This window comes from Apus apus, chromosome 19 (assembly GCF_020740795.1).
Source record: "Apus apus isolate bApuApu2 chromosome 19, bApuApu2.pri.cur, whole genome shotgun sequence".
Taxonomy (NCBI): Eukaryota; Metazoa; Chordata; class Aves; order Apodiformes; family Apodidae; genus Apus; species Apus apus.
Genome location: NC_067300.1, coordinates 5,798,289 through 5,817,480, shown reverse-complemented (window position 1 = coordinate 5,817,480; position 19,192 = coordinate 5,798,289). Strand labels below are relative to the sequence as shown.

At 43.9% G+C, this 19,192-nt stretch overlaps 2 protein-coding genes across 11 annotated transcripts in view; both read right to left on the bottom strand.

The window, feature by feature from the left end:
• The window catches only part of SPTAN1 (spectrin alpha, non-erythrocytic 1), a 51,473-nt gene extending 45,650 nt beyond the window's left edge, over nt 1-5,823 (bottom strand). For 7 of the 10 annotated variants that reach the window (XM_051636324.1, XM_051636329.1, XM_051636325.1 and 4 more), the window contains exon 1: nt 2,607-2,657. In XM_051636324.1, the coding sequence (XP_051492284.1) occupies nt 2,607-2,639 (33 nt within the window). In that variant the 5' untranslated portion in view covers nt 2,640-2,657. Of the gene's footprint in view, nt 1-2,606; nt 2,658-3,224; nt 3,382-5,752 lie in introns of those variants that run through there. The other 3 variants (XM_051636326.1, XM_051636331.1, XM_051636327.1) reach the window with 2 other exon arrangements.
• A 1,952-nt stretch (nt 5,824-7,775) lies between these two features.
• Nucleotides 7,776-19,168, bottom strand: GLE1 (GLE1 RNA export mediator). Its single transcript, XM_051636336.1, has 16 exons — nt 19,044-19,168; nt 18,317-18,541; nt 17,234-17,359; nt 16,842-16,990; nt 16,473-16,533; nt 15,549-15,803; nt 14,457-14,682; nt 13,847-13,962; nt 13,580-13,649; nt 12,813-12,955; nt 11,938-12,128; nt 11,262-11,391; nt 10,834-10,938; nt 9,771-9,853; nt 9,535-9,598; nt 7,776-8,867 (listed from the first exon to the last, which is right to left on the bottom strand). Exons 1-16 carry the CDS (start codon nt 19,155-19,157, stop codon nt 8,799-8,801), a joined length of 2,127 nt encoding a protein of 708 aa, XP_051492296.1. The 5' UTR covers nt 19,158-19,168; the 3' UTR covers nt 7,776-8,798.
• Nucleotides 19,169-19,192: the final 24 nt, after the last annotated feature.

Genomic DNA, 19,192 nt, shown 5'->3' with positions numbered 1-19,192 from the left:
AGGCAGGCGTCACTGCAAAGATGTCCCCAAACCAGCAGGTCCTAACTGTCTCCAAAGCATTTGCCACTGCACTTTAATGCTGTAAGACTGAAGTTCAGAAAACCGCTTTACAGCTTATGTCCAACTAAAAAAAATAACCTGAAACAGTTCTTTGCACCACACCATTGTGGTGGTACTTAAAAAAGAAACAAAAAACAACCAACCAAGAAAAAATGAACTTAAGACAAAAACACCCCCCAAAAGAAGTTATTACTCTCATCCTTCAAGCTAAAATGATTAGCCTTCCCCTTCCTGACACAAGTTATGCGTAAAGGTGCATTAAAATTTTCCTGGGAATATACAAGTGCAGATATTTATAGACACCGCAGTGCAACAACCATGATGTCAGCAACACCATTGAAGTTGGGGAAGCAGCAGCACCGAGGTGGGTTAAACAGGAATTACAGCAGTGCCACCCAGGCAGACACACAGCAGAGCTGTCAGCATTTCCCTTGTCAAAGCATGCTTTCAGGGATTTAAAAACTCAAACTTAATATACATCCAGTGCTATACGGACTATTTTAGTGTATTTTAAAAGAAACCAAATACATGAAGTTTAAAGAATTTAAACTCCTTTGCCTGAAAAAGCAATCAGATACCAGTATATAAAGATCACTATCTTAAGATGTAGTAAAATAATTACTTTCTCTTAAGACAAGTCCTAATGTGCATTACCTTCCAACACAAACCATTCTATGAGTCTACGAAATATTCAGCATACAGAACCACAGCAGTAGCGTGGAACAGTTCTTCCCCTGTCAAAACACTCCCTGCTTCCCAGCTACTCTCACATCAGCAGCTTGATGCTTTTTTTTTTTTGGTGTTCATCACCACTCTGCATTGTGAGCCTTGTCAAAATAATGTTTAACTGATATTGGCTACTCCCTCCTATGGGATGGAAAAGTGCTGCTGATCTTTCTTCTCTAAGCAAAAAAATCTAAATGCTAATATTGGACGTAAAAATAACCTTCAAAAGGAAAGGACAAAGGAAGGAGAAAAAACCCAAACAAACAACATACGCTTTTCCAGCTTTCATTTCACCTGTTCCCAACTTCCTCAAAATGCTAGGGAAGAAGTATGCCACTACATAGGTCTCAAACACAAAAACATCGTGGCTGCTCAGCTTAGTACTAAGTTAGTAGGTGCTAGTACTGTAGGTAAATAAAAAGATAATCCTTCTGGAAAATATGCACAGCATTGACTGCTGCTCCTGTGAAGGGAACTGCATGAACATATTGTGTTACAAAGAAGTAACTAAGGATGTCGTATCATACAACCCATACGAGAGACTTAAAACACTATTGAGACAAAATTAACGCCCAGTCATTTGGTTTGTTATTAAAATTTAAGGGTGCAGCCAGAACCCTGTGTCCAAATACTCCTGGTTTCTGTTAAGGAAGATCACCTACAGCCTCAAACCTCTAAAAATTCCAAGCCAAAAAAACAAGTTAAGTGCTGCAGATGTCTCAAAGCCACTACTTACTGCTGTAGACTCATACAGAGACTCATACAGATTAACTGCAGCACTGGTAAAAATAAAACAAGCCCCAAAATTTAAGAAGGCATTACAGGGACACAAGAAACAGTAGCATTAAAGAAAAAAAAAAAGGTAAATTATGCTTGAATTAAAGCAGTCTTCAAAGCTAGGGATTTAGGCTGATTAGAGAGTTTGTGCACAGCCTTTACTATTCACTTCTGAAATACAGACGATGATTAAAGACCTGTGCATTTTTAGGCATTTAGTCTTACATTTTTATTCCATTATTCAAATAAGAGTCGTTGAATTGCCTATCTGAATATGATACCTTAAAGTACAAGGGGTTTTTTCATCTTTCTGTTGTTTTTAAAATCACCAGAGACCTTTGACAAAACTATGCAGGGCTGGCAAGGACTGCACTCTGCTGAGACTCCTGAGAAAGCAAATTACCTTGACTGCACTGCAGAAATGCAGAGTTCCCAGGTAATGTGATACTGTATAATTAACCTCAACATTCCCATTTGTTATCTTCTCATTGTAATTTTAATTGTAGAATAAACATTTACATGACTGTAATTTCCAAATAAAATCCAGTTGCTTGTGTTACCCACTGAAGTCTGATCCACACATCCTATTTATTCTACCATCACTGAATCGAAAACGACATAGATGTATAGACAGTTACACCACAACATCACCAGGATTATGGAACAGTAATTAAAGCCTAGTTCAAATGTATTATGTTCTACAATGTAAATCTTAGCATGGTTGGTTTTCAGATGCTGTAAGTAAAAAGATGCTGCCCAAGTACTTTTAAAAACAAAAAATCCCTTAGAAAATTAATCCACATCAAAACCCCAACAAAGCGAGCTATGACAAATGTAAAATGTTCACACGTCATGCATCACAGACAGAAATTAGGAAATTCCAAGTATTAAGGAAAGGCAGATCAAACTCCATACTGAAGTACAATTAATGCACCCGCCATATAGAACAAACTCTCAAACAAATGGCTTTTTGTGACAAACAGGTCATTGCAATAAAGGCAGGCAAGTATGTCGATGACATTTCATGCATTATGTAAAAATACCTGGACTTTGACTTTACGAAACGATGACAACATGATGAAGGAATGCAGAGTCTAAAAGGGAGGGGGAAATCAAGATAACATTCAACTATGACTAGCATAAGAATGTAACTTAATTCTTTTTTTTTTCCAAATAAATATTTTGTCACAATACACTTTTCATACTTTCCTTTTGGTTCCTGGACACATACAACTTGGCACTATTGCAAGCAACAGAACTCTTCATGCAAAAAAAAAAAAAAGGTTATAAATATCAACAGGAAAACTTAAATAATTTAGTATGTAAAAGCTTTCCAGTTAGTGTAAAAAAACCACCATAATCTGAAGGTCAAAACACAAAGTAAAGGAAACCATCTGGACTTAGCAAATGCCACTTCTTGTTACAGCGCAGTCGAGGGGAGAGGCTGAATTTAAAGACACAAACTCAGTAGTAAGGTTTTGAAGATAAGTATCTATAAGGATTTTTACTTCAAATTACCACAGTAAAAAACACCAACAAACAACAGACTAGCAGCAGCTGCAACAGAAGGTATTTTTTGAGATGGCTAATTATGCAGCTGTTAAGTGTATCTAACCCACTGAATTTCCAGCGGAAGGTTGGAATATCTCCCCTCACCCTACCTTTTCCCCATCAGCATGCTGCCATCAGCTCCCAGAAAACTGCAGGGATGTGCCTTTGTGCCTGCTGAAGCTACTGCCTCTCCCTGCTGGCACCTGCACAGCTGATGACCTGGGCTGCAGCAGCCAGGAGGCAGTTTGCCACTGGCCACTCCATTGGATCCCCAGTTGGCTACAGGAGCACAATGCTGGAACACACTTGGCAATCTCCATCAACAGCATCTGCAAACTGCTCCACCCCGTTTTTCTGATGCCTACACTCCAGGGACAAATGGAAAAAACAAACTCCCACACTATACTAGCATGCAGCAGAGAGAAGGGAGGAATTCATGTTGTTTCCTCCGATACAGGGGAAGCCATGAGTTGCCCCCCAAAAGCAATGTATTTATGAATAAAACAATTACAACCTCATAAATACATTAAGTAGACAAAAATAAGGCAGCAAAGATACTAAGCTATTTGCATTAAATTACTAAGGTTAGCTATACATGTAATGGTTGAGAAACAGGAATTTCACACCAAGAGGTACCACCCTGCTTCGAGAGATTTAAGGCTTCTTCTACCTTTCTGCCATGCAGGAGAAAAAGATGTAAAAATACACTTAAAATACACCTACATGAAACATTACTGGTACTGTAGCTACCTTTTTTCTATTATTAAAATACCTCTATTTCTATTAAAAAAGCCCAACCACAAACATGTTTGTTAATTTCATCAACCCTGAATCTCACAGAAGCCTAACGTCTAAATCTGATTTTAAAGTAAAATTTCTATTTCCATCCAACCAATAAGGATTTTAATTCTTTTTTTCAACAGGAATGGAAACAAATTACTTCTTGTGAACAATATAACCTGCTATCTTGGTCCAAGCATTTTCCACAGCTCAACAATTCCATTGCTACAGTTACAGATCCTGCACACAACGCAGCAGAAAACATCCTGTTTTCCACCTTTTGTTCATTATTTTCTCAGCACAATTTATATGTACAGACAAAAAAAAAAAAGATTTCATGGAAGAACTCGCTGCTAGTTGCATTTAAATGCATAAAAATCACATAGTGGGATTTAATATTTGTTTTGAACAAATTTGAATCCCTGACCAAGGCCTTTCAGTGAACAGTCACTGGAATCTTCTGGCACATCACTGAGAGCAAAATGCCAAATAAAATGGATTTTTTTTTTTTTCCAGAAAGATAACAGCACCATTTCAGGCTGAGGTTTTATTTTTTTTCCTCCCCTAACATGTCCATTTGCCATCTCCAGAAAACTGCTCTTCAGAACCTATTTAAATATGTATGAAAAACTGCTCAATAGTCACGTACATTTTAGACTGGAACCCTCAGATGTTTTATGACAAAACAGCTAATAAAAATCCTACAGTCAACACAAACCTGCAGAAAAAAATGCAGTGACAATTGCTTATGATATTCTTAAATATCTGGGCAAATTATTACCCTATTGCTACGTATTTTTGATCGAGCAATGTAGATTTATACCACTGTAACAACATAAGGTGTATGTGGGCAATGGACTGAGAAATTACTGTCATTACTTTGATTTATGCTATTTTTTTAAAAAGAAGTTAATCAGGGGAGGAACAAATCCTGATTTTTTTCCCCAAAGGAAACCATAGTGCTTGACCTATATACCAAAATGACACATGTATGAAAAGCCACACAGGTTGGAAGGATTTCTTTAACACGTCTTCCTGCTTGGCTGGACAACTCAGTCGTGCAAGGTATTTAGGTGTTTCACAGAGATCCCAACCTCCGTGAGGACAGGGCTCTCCAGCCATCACGGCACACCCCGCCCCGCGATCGCTCCCCTTTCTTCTCTCCTCACACACATTCTTTGCTGCATCTCCTGACCTTGGACAGGGCTGGGCAGACAGGAACCATTGCTGTGCAATGACTCCCCCCTCCCGGGGCACCGCAGAGCGCCAGGTTCTCCGTTTCCCCCGCAGGATTTCTCCTCAGAGGGGGTTTTACCTCACGGGCTTTACCGCAAACCTTAGCAGACAGGGGCGGGCAAGGCGGGGGCCTCTGGCTGTCACTGTTATTTATCCGCCTGTTTATCCTCTCCCCAGGGCGCTGAATGAAATTCCTGCCGCGGCTCGAGGCTGCCCTGGGCGGATCCCGCCGCTCCTCGCCCTCCTGCCCTTTATCCGCGCCGCGCCCGGGGCTGCTCCCCCACCCTTCCCTTCCCTCCCTTCCTCTCAGGGCCGCCAAGAGACCCCCGGGCGACGCCGCGGCCCGGCTCTGCGGCCGCCCGCGATAAGAAAAAAAAAAACCCACCCCAAACCCCCGGGCAGCAGCCACGGCCGGGAGCGAGCAGCAGCCGAGGCGCCGCGGGGGGCCCCGCGGGCAGGGCCGGCCTCAGCCCCGCGGCTGAGGGGAGCGCGCACCCTACACCTGTCTCCGCAGCGGCGGAAGGCGGGACGGGTGCGTGTGTGGGGGTGTGTGTGGGGTGGGGGGCTCTATCTACCCGCGGGGTGTGTGGAGGCGGGCGCGGCGCCCCCCCCGCCGCCTCACCGGCTCGGCGCGCAGCTCCCGCTCCCGTCCGCGCCCTCCGCCACCGACGCGCCGCGCCGCCGGCGCTCGCCTTTTTATAAGGCGGCCCGGAGGTGACGTCAGCGCCGCAGAACGGCCTCGCGGCCGGCGGAAACTGCCGAAGGGGTTCGGAAAGAAGGGGCCCCACCCAACCGAGAACGGCAGCGGGCGGCGCATGCGCAGAGAAGCTGAGGAAGCCGAGCGGTTCCGGAAAGTGCCGAGCGGTTCCGGAAAGAGCCGAGACACCAAAAATACACAAGATAACGCTGCGAATCCCTTAAAACGTGGGTTTTCTGCCTCCTTCTCCTCAGCCCTCCCCTCGCTCTTGAAGGCCGCGGCGGCAGAGGAGGGGCGACAGGTTTTACAATTCCAATCAACAGCAGCCTCGTTAGTTTTACGTGAGTAACAAGATCACAAGGGAGCCGGGCAAGGACAGAGCATCAAAAGGCTGCAAAGGCCTGCCAAGAGAAATGGATTTTTGAAAAGCTAATGCATAAATTCAAAAGAAAATGAGGCTGCTGTAATCTAGATGTTTGAAACAGAGATAGCACAAAGACATTCTCCTCCCCACTTTTAGTGAGGGGCTCGGTAAGGCAGCAAGAACATGAGATCAAAGTAGTGAGTGGGCTTGAGTGATTTTTTTTTTTTGAGTTAATAGCACTTTCTTTTATAAAAAGGTACTTAAATGGAAAAAGCAGGCTCGCAGTGACAGTGTGTGACAAGCCGTGGGACTGCCTGGAACTGCCGTCTCCAAGGAAGAGTGTGACTCACAGCATTTCTAACCCCTCTCACCATGAACACACAGTATTTTCATAACTGAAACGCTCGTTTGTCCTATTTGACAGGCATATGCATGTGGAAATAACACCAACACGTGCAAAAGGACCTTACTTGCACTGCATCTTTGTAACACCAAATGCGCAACACTCAGAACAGCTAAAATGAGAAAAAACAAGAATTGCATCACACAAATCAACTAGCAGTTCAAGCAATAGATGCAACCTTAAGCTAAACCTTAAAAAAATATTAATTTATTACTAATATTTTCAAGTAGACCCATTATTCAATTAGAAATTCTCATTAGTGTTTTTGAAATAGTAACTAAATATCTGGACGGCCTTTACAGAGGCAACAAAAAAATACCATGTTTGTTATTTATTAAAATATATACTTATACTCCTCCCATAAACATTAGGAAACCCTGGTACCTGTCAGCAAAAAAAAGAAGAAAGCCTTTGTATCTTATATATACATCATCAAATCACTCCTTGTGGTTTGGCACAGGCAGACAATTGTTTCTAACAGACCGTACCAATTACTGTCTTGGCAAAGTGAGACTCCAACATCATTGTAGATATGCAAGGTGTAATTAAAACATCTCCACTCAGTATAAAAAACCAACACATCCTGAGCCTTTTCAAGTATACTAATAAAAGTTGTATGCTGCTCCAGTGTTATCTGGTAAAAAGATACAGGAAGATTTCCAGTAACCCCAGAACAGTCACTGGTAACACCAGCCTAAAGAATTCCAGAGTCAGTTTACAAAACATATAAAGCAAATACAAATTTAACCCATTCACCAGCCAATTGTAAAGCCAAGGTTAAAGGTTTGAAAGGCCTGGATTACAAAGGACATGTTACCACCTCTGCTCAGAAATCCCAAGAGCAATACAAAAAGCAAGTTGAGGTTCCCATGTGGCCTCAAACTCTGCTTTTTAAAGCCACAAACTCCAGTGCCTCTAGGAATAACAAACACTGATCTGGTAAAAAAAAAAAAAAAAAAGAATTTTAACTTGTGACAGTGTATTGCAAAAATAACACACTCCCTTCTAGAACTCAGAAGCCAATTTCCTCACTGTGGAGGCCACCAAAATAGTTCCAGGACACAGAGCACAGTAAATCAGACAAATCTCCCATACTGTCTCTCTCCTGTATTCACCAAGTAGCTGTAGGTTTTCTTGATTACCCCTCTTCTATAGAAAAAACAAACTGCATCAGCTTCAGATTACAAAGAAAAATAAGAATCAACCTTTAATATTAAATTAAAAAGATTTCTCAAATGAACCATTCTCAGAATAACCCACCACTGATACAGGAGTCTTACAGTCCTTGACACAAAATCTGTAACATTGATAAGGACTAAAGTAATTTAAATAAAAAGAGGCTTTATAAAATGCACCTTAGGTAACCCCAGCAGACCATTTCCCCCTCAAGTGGAGGCAGAACATCAGCAAAAGGGCTAGAATTAATGCACCATTTTGCTAATTTCCCCCCCCTCTTTTTTTTTGTCCTTAAGAAAAGGATTATTAGCTTCCACCCATCTGATGGGTAATAGACACTGAATTTTTGTAGTTAGTTCCTGAAACTCTGCTCTCCCTTCTTGAAGTTACTAAGATCCTTTTCCAACAGTGAGTGTCCCCTTCTTAAATCCAGAGTACAGCCCCTGGGAGCAAACTTACACTCAAACAGAGGGAAGTGTCAATGCTGCTGGGCCAAATGCCTGTAATTTTAAGATGTTGTTGAGACAAACAAGATGCAAACAGGTCAGCATAATTAAAATTGAACTATAAAAGACCGATGAAATAAGTATAAAAATAAAGCTCTAGTGTAGGTTTCTGATGACTCTGTGAAGACTTCATAAAGCTGTGAGGTATTTTCACTTCCAAGAACACAACAGCACTGTGCAAATTTTCAGTCCAAGAGTCTTAAACCTCTGAAGCCCAGAGGTCCTCAGGATACTGTATTTAAAACATCTCCTGCATGTTGAAACACATGAAGGAAAAGTCTTCAACTTCCCATAAATTATTATACAAAAACTTATAAAAATCCAAAGCCAAAAATATCTTCTCATTATTTGCAATACATTAAACACAAGTTTTGTTCTGCCCAACATAATTCTTGATGAATTAAACATTAACAGGTTGATGGAATATTTTCTCCTCATTCCTCTATATACAAAATTTGACTTTACATGTAAACAGGAAACCAGGTCTGAAAGCATCCAGGGGGAAAGGAAATATAAACTGATTTATGATTTCCAAAAGGAAGGCTTCAGGGCTCCCTTTGGTGCTGGAACTTTCTTCTGCTGTAGACATTCCTAGTGGAGAGAAAAAGACAAAGGAAAAAGAAATGTGAAACTTAATTTGCCATCTCAGGAGTGTTGATGGCTCTTACTGGACACATTCATAGCACTGGTCATTAAGTACACCAAAATTAATTCTGAAATGTAAGTAGAAACTCTGAAGCTATTGCATTTTAATACCATGATCTAAGTCAGCATTCACAAAACAACTTACAGGTGTTTTACAGTTTAGCAAGCTTTCTTAAAAAATAAATGCAGAACACAATGCTGAAGAAATGCTAGAAGTTCCAAGTGTCTCCTTCCTCATGTGGCTCATCAGGACATCAGCTAAAAACAAGCAAACCACTGAATAAAAACAGTTCTTACAGAAATGACTCAACAAAGTCCACCTCAACCTCCACATCTCCCCTCACTGCATTTCATTTATCATCGAAGCACATTTTCAGTGAGAAAAATTAGATGTGAGTAAGAAAGAAATGTCTGACTAATCATAATGAGCATCAAGGTAATTCAGTAGCTGAGAAGTTCTAAAAGATGGGTTCCATCACAGTGACAGGGCCAGACCACCAGGAGTGCTGGGAGCAGCACCAGCCTCATTAGCAAAATGATGCATATATTGAATGAAGGGGGGAAAAAAACCTCAAACCAAAACACTTGGAAAGTTAAAAATAAATGGCTTTACCTCCAAGAATTGCTTCAGACGTGTTAATGAGCCCATCTGCCCAGAGCTGGTAATTGCTTCAATTCTGCAGAAATAACAGCATCTTTCAAAATCCACTTAGAAAGCTGGGTTTGATTCACAAGTGAGTGGAGGGTGAATAGCAGAGATTGGAAAAGATGGGCAAATAATTTAAGAGCAAACACTCCCAATGTAAAAAAACAAGGATTCTTTCACATTCCTAACCGTAGATGCCATACCTTGGAATATAGTCTTCTTGGATAAATACCATCATTTTCCAGAACTGAGCCTTATACAGATTCAGGAGAGCATTGCCACACACCTATGGAACAGAAATCCACAAAGATCAGGTTCCAGAATTGGGTTTCAGACTAGCAGGACAACTTCCATCAATCTGCACAGCATCAACCACTTAATATTTTATCCAGACATTTAAATCCAATATACCTACATCTACAATAAAACAAGGAAATCCTGTAAATGCCATTACAGGCATTACATGTGGATTGTGCCAACCACAATCACAATTTTTTCCTCACTGTGTGGTGGCAACTGATACCAATCTGATGTTATTCCTCCTCCAAAAACAACAGCCTTCCCTAATCCCACTTGCTAGGGCATGTTGTGGTCATTTCCCCATCCTAATGACTGCAGTGTGGATTCATCAGATTTCTCCATACTAGTCACTTTACAGGATAAATGTTCCTCAAATTTCACCACTACCAACAGACTCCACATGGTGTATTTCACTTTGTACTTCCCCATAGTTCCTCAGATAAGCACACAAGCTGCTTGGGTTCAGTGGTGTTTGTCTCCCCTGACTTCAGCCTTTAACTTCAGGCCTTATTTAACACAGGCTCATATCCTAGGATATAGGACTAATGTACATCAGGCTCTGACCTTTTCTACCTGAAAAATTCATCCTGTTTCACTTACTAAGTCAGCTGGAAAGGCCACAGGACCTCATGCACTGTATGAACTGATGCCAAGTGCTTAGACCTTTTATTCTTATATGACCATGCGACTAATTTTAAATACCAGGAACTGTAAACAGAACTAAATACAACAGAGGTTGCATGTATAAAAACTTCAGTTTTTAAATAATTCAGCTCCAAAGCTGAATTTGCAAGAACATGGAAATATCCACATTCCTTTCTGAAGGAATAAGGACAGGCTAAAAAAAAAAATAATAAAAAAACCTGCTGTTAAAAATCACAAGAAACCTCATCTCAGCAATCCCTTCAAAAACTAAAATGTCACCCATTTCCATCTCTCTAGTGATCAGTCATCTGCACCACGTACCTCCAGGAAGCAAAACAGCAGGGTAGCTGTCACATCTGCCAGAGGCTCCATGTTCAACATCTGAGAAAGCCAACGCCACCCGTAGTTCAACCCGTGAGGATGTTTCTGTGAAGCAACAACAAAAGCTACAGACCCCTTGTTTTATCACTTTCAAAATGCTATTATTAAACCAGGCAGTTGTCTGATTTACCCTCTCTTTTAAAAAGTTATAGCCTAACATAAAACTTGATCACTATAAACATATAAAGGAAGTAAAGGTCTTCCCTACAAATTGGTTGACGATGCTCTGGGGATTATGGTTATGACCCTTCAAATATATTATGAGCTGGTTAAGTTCAGCACATGTTAACTACTAATCAAGTTAACAATCCATTTAATAGACTCTCGGGACAGTGACAAGTTTCTAATTATAATCAGAACAAACATACCCCTTGTTTGTTTCCATGAGGCCACTGGACTTGAATGATAGCAGCATAAAGACAAATCATTCCCGACATCCGCTTAAGGAAATGATCTTGCTCTTCCACCTTGGAATCTTCAACATCATATCCAAGCATCCTAAGAACGAGAAGACATTCCAGATTTAGTACAGCAAAACACATTCACTTGAGTCCCTGCAGGTCTCAGTTTATTCAAGTTAACTGTATGGAGTAGGGATACCCCAAAACCATGCAAAAAATATTGCAAAGGCAAATCATTCCCCTCTGGATCATAAATTCCACTATTTTATACCACAAAGAACATTTAGGTTCTGTGCTGCACATCTCACCTATGCCTTTATCAACTATTCTCTGAGGACAAGGAAGAAGCAAAAGAGCACTTCCGAAGCTGAAGGAGGGGACCAGGGTGAGGTGACATGCACACCTGATGGAATCATGGAATGCCAGGTTGGAAGGGACCTCAAGAATCATCTGGTTCAACCTGTTTAGGTAATACTACAGTTTATAGGAGATGGCTCAGCACCCTGTGAGTCCATCTCCAGAGTCTACACTAGCACATCACAATGCCTGGGAATCAGAAACGGGGAAAAGTGGAATTCACTCAGAAAAATCAAGTCCTCATCCTTGCAGGGTTCATGCTGAAGATGTCCAGTAATAATTTTACCTCTGGTACTCTTCCACAGAAGTCCCCTCTTTCAATGCAGGGTAAAACGGCACAGAATAGGGGCACTTCTTGTGCAGATGAGCTAAGAAGAGGTCTCCAACTCGAGGGTGTAATTCCCAGATGCCTGAGGCCACCACAGCAATGGTGAAAGCTGCATCACGGTGAGCAGCTACTTCTTCTCCTCCTTGTTTCTGGAGGGGGTGAAAGGAAAGTCAGTCCCCATCCTTTCAAACAACTTCTCAGACAAAGAATTTCCTCTTTTTCTTTTGTTTAATTAGCCTCTACTGAAGGATTCTAGTATTTCCATGGCTTGTTTTAGCCAACAACAGAAAAGCTGATAAAGCTCTAAGTCCTCAGCTCCCACAGAGGATGACAAACTTTGGCTCAGGAGAGAAGAAAGGGGTGAGCAAACACAAAGTGCAAAGCTGACACAAATCAGTCACAGTTTCACTCCACAGCCTAATTTCTGCATACATTTGTCACTGCAGGGACAAAACAGTTTCAAAAAGCCCAAATTTAGCAAATAAAGAATGGAGAATTGCTTCAAAAAGCAACTTAAACAATAACACTTGGTTTCTTGGGAGGTGCTTGACTAGACAACAGGGACAGAAGTTTGCCTCTTGGGCCTTAGCTTTCCCACCCCACAGTTCCTCCTTCTAGAAGAGATAAAACAGGGCAGGGGAGGGAAAGAGAAACTAAGTTTTTCCACTTTTTCTTTTTTTGTACCCAAAAAGCACTTTCTGTAATTGATATAAACATCAATACATGCAAGCTAAACATCTAGTTTTGCTCTTAGTAGTTGAAGACAATGGACAGTGTCCAAAAGAACTTCTCAAAGCACCTTTGCCACCCCAATAAAAAGAGCATTTCCTCACCACGAATTTCTCTGCAAGTTTGTAATGAACAAACTCCAGCCCCTGTGGATGCTGGGTCACTGACACAGTTCTCCCTCCAGTCTGCACAGACTTCCCAGAGAGCAGGTTATCAATCTTGTCAAATATCTCTCTCAGCTGAGAGCCTGCAAATATAAAGGAATATATGGAAACAGAAGATTAGGAAACAGCAGACAAGTCTTAACCAGACCTTTTCAACTTCATAAGACTGGTTTGGGTTGGAAGAGACCTTCAAGATCATCCAGTTCCAGCCCCCCACATGGGCAGGGACACCTCCCACCAGCCCAGGTTGCTCCAAGCCCCATCCAACCTGCCCTTCAACACTGCCAGGGATGGGGCAGCCACAGCTTCTCTGGGCAAACTCTTCCACTGTCTCACCACCCTCACAGTGAAGAATTTCTTCCTAATACCTAACCAAAAGCTCTCCTCTTCCAGTTGTAATCCATTACCCCTTGTCCTTTCACAAAGAGAAGTTCACTAGAGCTACATCCTGAAGGGCAAGGCACCTCCAACTGCTTCTTTGCTACATCTGATTAAAGACACTTAAACAAGATGAAGCAAGATGCCTCTGAGGGAAGCAAGAGACCTTCAAAACATAAGCAAAAACTGTGCTAAAAGGACTTGGACTGTATGCATGCAAGATTTCTGCTGTAGGGATAATTACAGAAACATTGGACATATTGTGTCCTACTAAAATCTGTAGAGCAAAAGCCATTTCAGCTGGACTGGGTTCTTGGTGTTTTCCTGACCTGATCTACTAGAGATCTGGCTCACAGGGATGGTAGCTGCTTTCTGCAGGTCTGTTTTTATCTTCTTAACCTGCAGAACAAACAAACAAACAAACAACTTTAAAAACTTTTACAGACAAGTAAACTACTCTGATAGTTTGGGTAAGCAGCCTGTTAACTGAGGCTACTAAGCCAGAATTTAAATATATATATTTAAATGAAAGCTGAGCTATTTCCCCTCCAAATCAAGACATTCACTCTTTAGCAGTATTAATAATTTGTTCATACCTCATTGTTGTCTTTGCAGTTGCTGATTTCACTGAAAGAAGCAACACACTGCTCAGCAGCATCTTGAAGCTGGTGGTACCACTGCATGATACTTTCTTCTGCCTTAACTTGAAGTCCTGATATTGAAAAACAACAACAAAAAAAACAACAAACAGAAGACTAAGAAAGACCTCAAACTCCATATAGCTCCAGGGAGTAGGGGAAAGAATAGGAAAGGTAAAGGTAGAGAGACACATTTAATAACTGAACTAAAATTATTATTATTATAATAATTAAATATATATAAACACAACAAGTGATGCACAGTGCAACTGCTCACCACCTGCTGACCAGTGCCCACCTCATCCCTGGCTAATGATCCCAGAAGAAACTCCAAAACCCCAATCCCAGGAGAGAGAGCTGGATTTCCCAGCCAACCCTCACCTATACACTGAGCACTGCACACTATGGAATATCCCATTGCCCCGTTTGGATCCCTTGCTCTGGCAGTGCAGGGGGAAAAAGGAGAGAGAGGAGGAGGGGGAAAAGGGAGAGAGAGGAGGAGGGGGAAAAGGGAGAGAGAGAAGAAGGGGGGGAAAAAAAAACAACAAAGAAAAAAAACCTAACCAACCTTCCTTCTGCTGCTTTCCCCCTGACTGCTGTGCAGGAGCAGGAGTCTGAGCCTTCATCTTCTGTTTTTCCAGTAACTCCTTCTGCTTCTGGCTCTCTTCTTTTTCATCTCTCCTTTTCACTTCCACAGCTGCAGCAATCTCTTGCTGCATGCTGGCTACCAGCGCCCGCATCTCCTGCAGCGCTCGCTCCGCATGGGCCACGTCTGCCGGGGCAGGGAACCCTCTCTGTTGAGAGAGGAGGGAACAGAGCATCACCCTCTTGTTCCACCCTCTGGAGACCAACAGCAAGAGCAAGGAGCCTCTGAAGCACCAGCCTTCAGATCATCTGGGAGCCAACTACATGTTTTATCCTCTTTGGTGAAAATACCTTTTTCTCCTTTATTTGTACATAAAATTGGTCATAACATCGTAACAGAATCACAGAATCTGCTGAGTTGGAAGGGACCCATCAGGATCATTGAGTCCAACTTCTGTCCCTGTGTAGGGCACCCCAAGAATCACACCACGTGCCTGAGAGCATCATCCAAAGGCTTCTTGAAGTCAGGCAGGCTTGGTGCTGTGACCACTGCCCTGGGGAGCTGGTTCCAGTGCTCAACCACCCTCTGGGTGAAAAACCTCCTGATATTCAACCTAAACCTCCCCTGATTCAGCTTCCTGCCATTTCCCTGAGTCCTGTCATTAGTCACAGAAGTGAAGAGGTCAGGACCTGCCCCATCTCTTCCCCTCCTGAGGAAGCCACAGACTGCAAGTCCTTAACTAAACCATATCCCTCAGTACTGTGTCTATAAGCCTCTTAAATCCTTCCAGGGGTGGTGACTGCACCCCTGCCCTGGGCAGCCTGTCCCAATGCCTGATAACCCTTTTGGTAAAGAAGCTCTTCCTAACATCCAATCTAAACCTCCCCTGGCACAACTTGAGGCCATCACCTCTGCTCCCATCCCTTGAATAGACCAATCCCCACCTCTTTAAAATCTCCTTCAAGGTAGCTGTAGAGAGCAAAACTCTTATCTAAAACCATTTCAGTGCCACACCTGCAGGAAGCTCTTGGAAGGAACAACCACCAAAGTTAAGAACAACCCCAGAGCCTCTACCTCATTGGTGGTGCGGATGAGTCCGGACACCAGCCCACAGATCTGGTTGCCACGATTACTGTATGCAGAAAGATCAATTTTTGGCAAGTCTTTGTGCCTGTAATTGGGATCAATCTGCTGGTTAAGCTGCAGCACTTCCTCCTGGATGGAATACAGGCGCCGCAGCCTCTCCTGGCCCTCCTCCTTGCGCAGCCGCTCCAGCTCTTCCTGCCGCTGCCGCTGCTGCTCCGCCTCGCGCAGCTTGAGGTTCAGGATCTGCAGAGGGAAAGACACAAGAGACACAAGTTCCTTCAGTTAACTCCAGCCTTGCAGGTCCCTCCTGCTCCTACGACACAGGATCACAGAATATTAGGGGTTGGAAGGGACCTCTGAAGGTCATCCAGTCCAATCCTCCTGCCGGAGCAGGACCAAAAAACCACACCCAACTAGGGCAGGTCACTCAGAAAGGTTCATCCAGACAGGTCTGGAAAGGCTCCAGAGAAGGAGACTCCACAGCCTCTCTGGGCAGCCTGTCCCAGGGCTCTGTCACCCTCACAGGAAAGAAGTTATTCCTCACGTTGAGGTGGAACTTCCTGTGCTCCAGTTTGGATCCACTGCCCCTCGTCCTACCCCAGGGCACAAGTAACAAGAGCTTGTCCCTGCCTTCTTGACCTCCAGCCCTCATGTATTTATAGACATTAATTAGATCCCCCCTCAGTCTTCTCTTCTCTAGACTGAACAGCCCCAGGTCTCTCAGCCTTTCCTTGTACACACGGGCCTTCACTGCATTTCCACAACAAGGCAGCAGGTGCCCTTAGGACAGCACCAGGAATCACAGTCTCACTTCAGGGGTGCCATGTAAATAAATACAAATTAATTGTTTGTTCCAGTTCCCACTGAATAATCAAGGTCTTTCACAAAAGACAACTCTTCCAAGTCTCAGACCTTTGCTCTGTGTCGATGTTCTTCCTTCAGCTTCTCTTGCTGTCCCTGAGCCTCCTTTGAGCTGCAACACACACCAAGACAGAAAAACTGCACTCAAGATGTGCACAAGGCAAAATGCAAACACACAGCAGGTACCTTGTGAAGTAAGCCAAGGAACTTTAACTGTCACAAATATGGCCTTTTTCTAACCACTGAAACCCCACCAGCAGCCAGAGATCTACTCTGAAAGACAAACAATGGCAGGAGCTAATGTAAGGAAAGCAGCAGGTGAGATTTTCAAGTGACGAGCGTAGAGTTGCCAGGCAGAAGAATTAATCCTCACTTTGGGATAACACTGTCAGGTTTTCAAGGTCCCAGAGCTGATCTCACCTCTTCTCCAGTACTTCTTTCAAATCCTGGAACTCCTGATGCTGCTTCAGCTCCTTCAGCTCATCGAAGCGCTTCAGCTGCTCGCTGGCCAGGTCGGACACAGCCCTCACCATCTGCTCCTGCTGCTCCTGCCGCCGCCGCAGCCCCTCCTGCCGGGGTGCCAGGACCACCACAAGGCAGCAGCCAGGGGAATTGGGACAGAAGAAAACAAATTACACTGCCCAAAGTGGGTGAACATGGTCTAGGTCTACCTGGGATTGTCCTAAACCTGACTCTCTCAGGCTCACCCCAAGCTCTCTCAGGCTCAGGATAACTTACTGTCCTGCTGCTTTGAGCAGAGCATTTCACATCTGGCTGTGCAGCTCACACCCCCCTCAGGTTTTGGGTTTTACCTTTCCTTTCAGCCTGTGCATCTCCTCATACATCCGAATGCAGCCCTCAACCTCAGTAACTTTGGAAGGCAGAATTGCTGGAGAAGCTTCTTGATCTGCCTCCAGCAAACCAGGGTCACCATTTCCCTGCAGGGATATAAGCAAAACCAGTGACCAAACACAGCACATTTTCATGGAGGAAACCAGGTAAATCAGGTCTCCTGAGCTGAGGATTATTGCAGAAAAACAAAAGGAGTCAACCAATCCACACTTTTTAGGGTAGTTACATACCCCAGCTGGGTATCATCCCTCCAGCACACACATTAGATTGGGATAATTACTTTTCCCAGTCACTAAAATTGGGAGCAGAGGCACCCAGAGCCTACAGGACATTCACAAAGAGCAGCTGTCACCAACAAACCAGACACACTCCTCCACCTTCTCCTTACTTTCAGTGAAGATGTTACACTGGAAGAAGTCAAGACAGGTTCATGTTTTGAACCACTCAAGGAGAAGTTTGCAGACTCTCTCTTACAACTTTCATCAGATCTTGCTGTTCCATTAAGACATTTTCCCCTCAGTGTGTTTCTTAGGTCTAAAGGGGCCCAAGATGATGCCAAACTTTGCTGCTCAGTATTGTTGTGTGGAGATGTCACCATTTAATGCATAACAATAGGCATTTGTTTTCTTTTTAGGTGCTTCACCAATCTCATCACCTCCTTGCTCAGCTCCCCACACTTTCCCATGTGGAAGAGTCACAGCACATCTAAGTCACTTAGAACCTCCAGAGAACTCAAGGGGTTACTCATGGACTCTTAGAACAGGCCTGACCCTACTCTGTGGCCTCATCCTTCCAAATGGATCAATCCCACCCTGCTGGTCCATATTCCTACACAGCTCCAACTCCACATGCTGTGACCATCTTGTTCATGCCAATTTTATCATCACTCATTTTTCCTACAAGAAGTTGAAATGAAGAACTTCCCCCCTCCAAAGTCACACAGAACAACCCAACCTCCATGCCTATCAGACAATTGATGGCAGCAAGTTAGCAGGTTTTTTCTCTCACAGCTGCTCACACATGGGTTATAATCAGCAAGTTACCTTTGTTTCACTTGGCTCTGTAGATGAAGGTGGTGAAGAGCCCTGGTGGCTCCCAGATGCAACCTTCTCCAGAGAAGAAGACCCACTTGTCAGGAGAGTGGGTTCTTTAGGTGTTGAACTTCTGGAGGGTGTGTTTTCTTGGGCTGGTTGCCCGACCACTCTGTCCAGGACCCAGCCAGAGTAAGGGGACAGCACAAGAGGAGACATGCATCCTTCCAAGATATCCTAGAGACAAAACATCTTCTGTGAATGTGAAACACATCAAAAGAAGCAAGGAAATATCAACACAGATTGAGAACAGTTGCACAGGTCAGCAGGGGCTTTATAACCACAGCTCAGTACCCCATTTAATTCTTCTTTCTGGTGTCTTTTAAACATTTTTTAAGCACTTTTAAGCACTACTATAGAGGGCAGCAGGACCACCAGGCTTGAACCTTCCCCTGTAACGCCTCCTCCCCCGACCCTGCACTGTTTGGCCTCTAGGAAGGAACCAGAACTCGACCTGCTGAGGGGGGCAGAGGGGCCCAGCCAGGAGGAGCAGGCAGCAGAGACAACACAAGGGCGATTAACGTATTTGAAGCCCTAGGTGCCGCCAAGGAGGCGAGGGGCCGATCCAGCAGCGCTGGGGGGGCCCAGTCACGGATTCCCCCCCCGAGCCGCCCGCAGGACGCGCAGATCCCCGGGTGAAGAGCAGCCCCGCGGCGGCCCGGGAGGAGCCAGCCCTCACCTCATCCTGCAGCCAGCGGCGGCGGCGGTAGCTGAGCTGGCCCTTGCTGGAGGAGCGCAGGGCGGCCAGAGTCCGCCAGCGCAGCTCCCGCTCGGGCCCGGCGCCGCGCTCCATGGCGCCCCGGAACGACGCGCTCTGCCCTTCCGCTT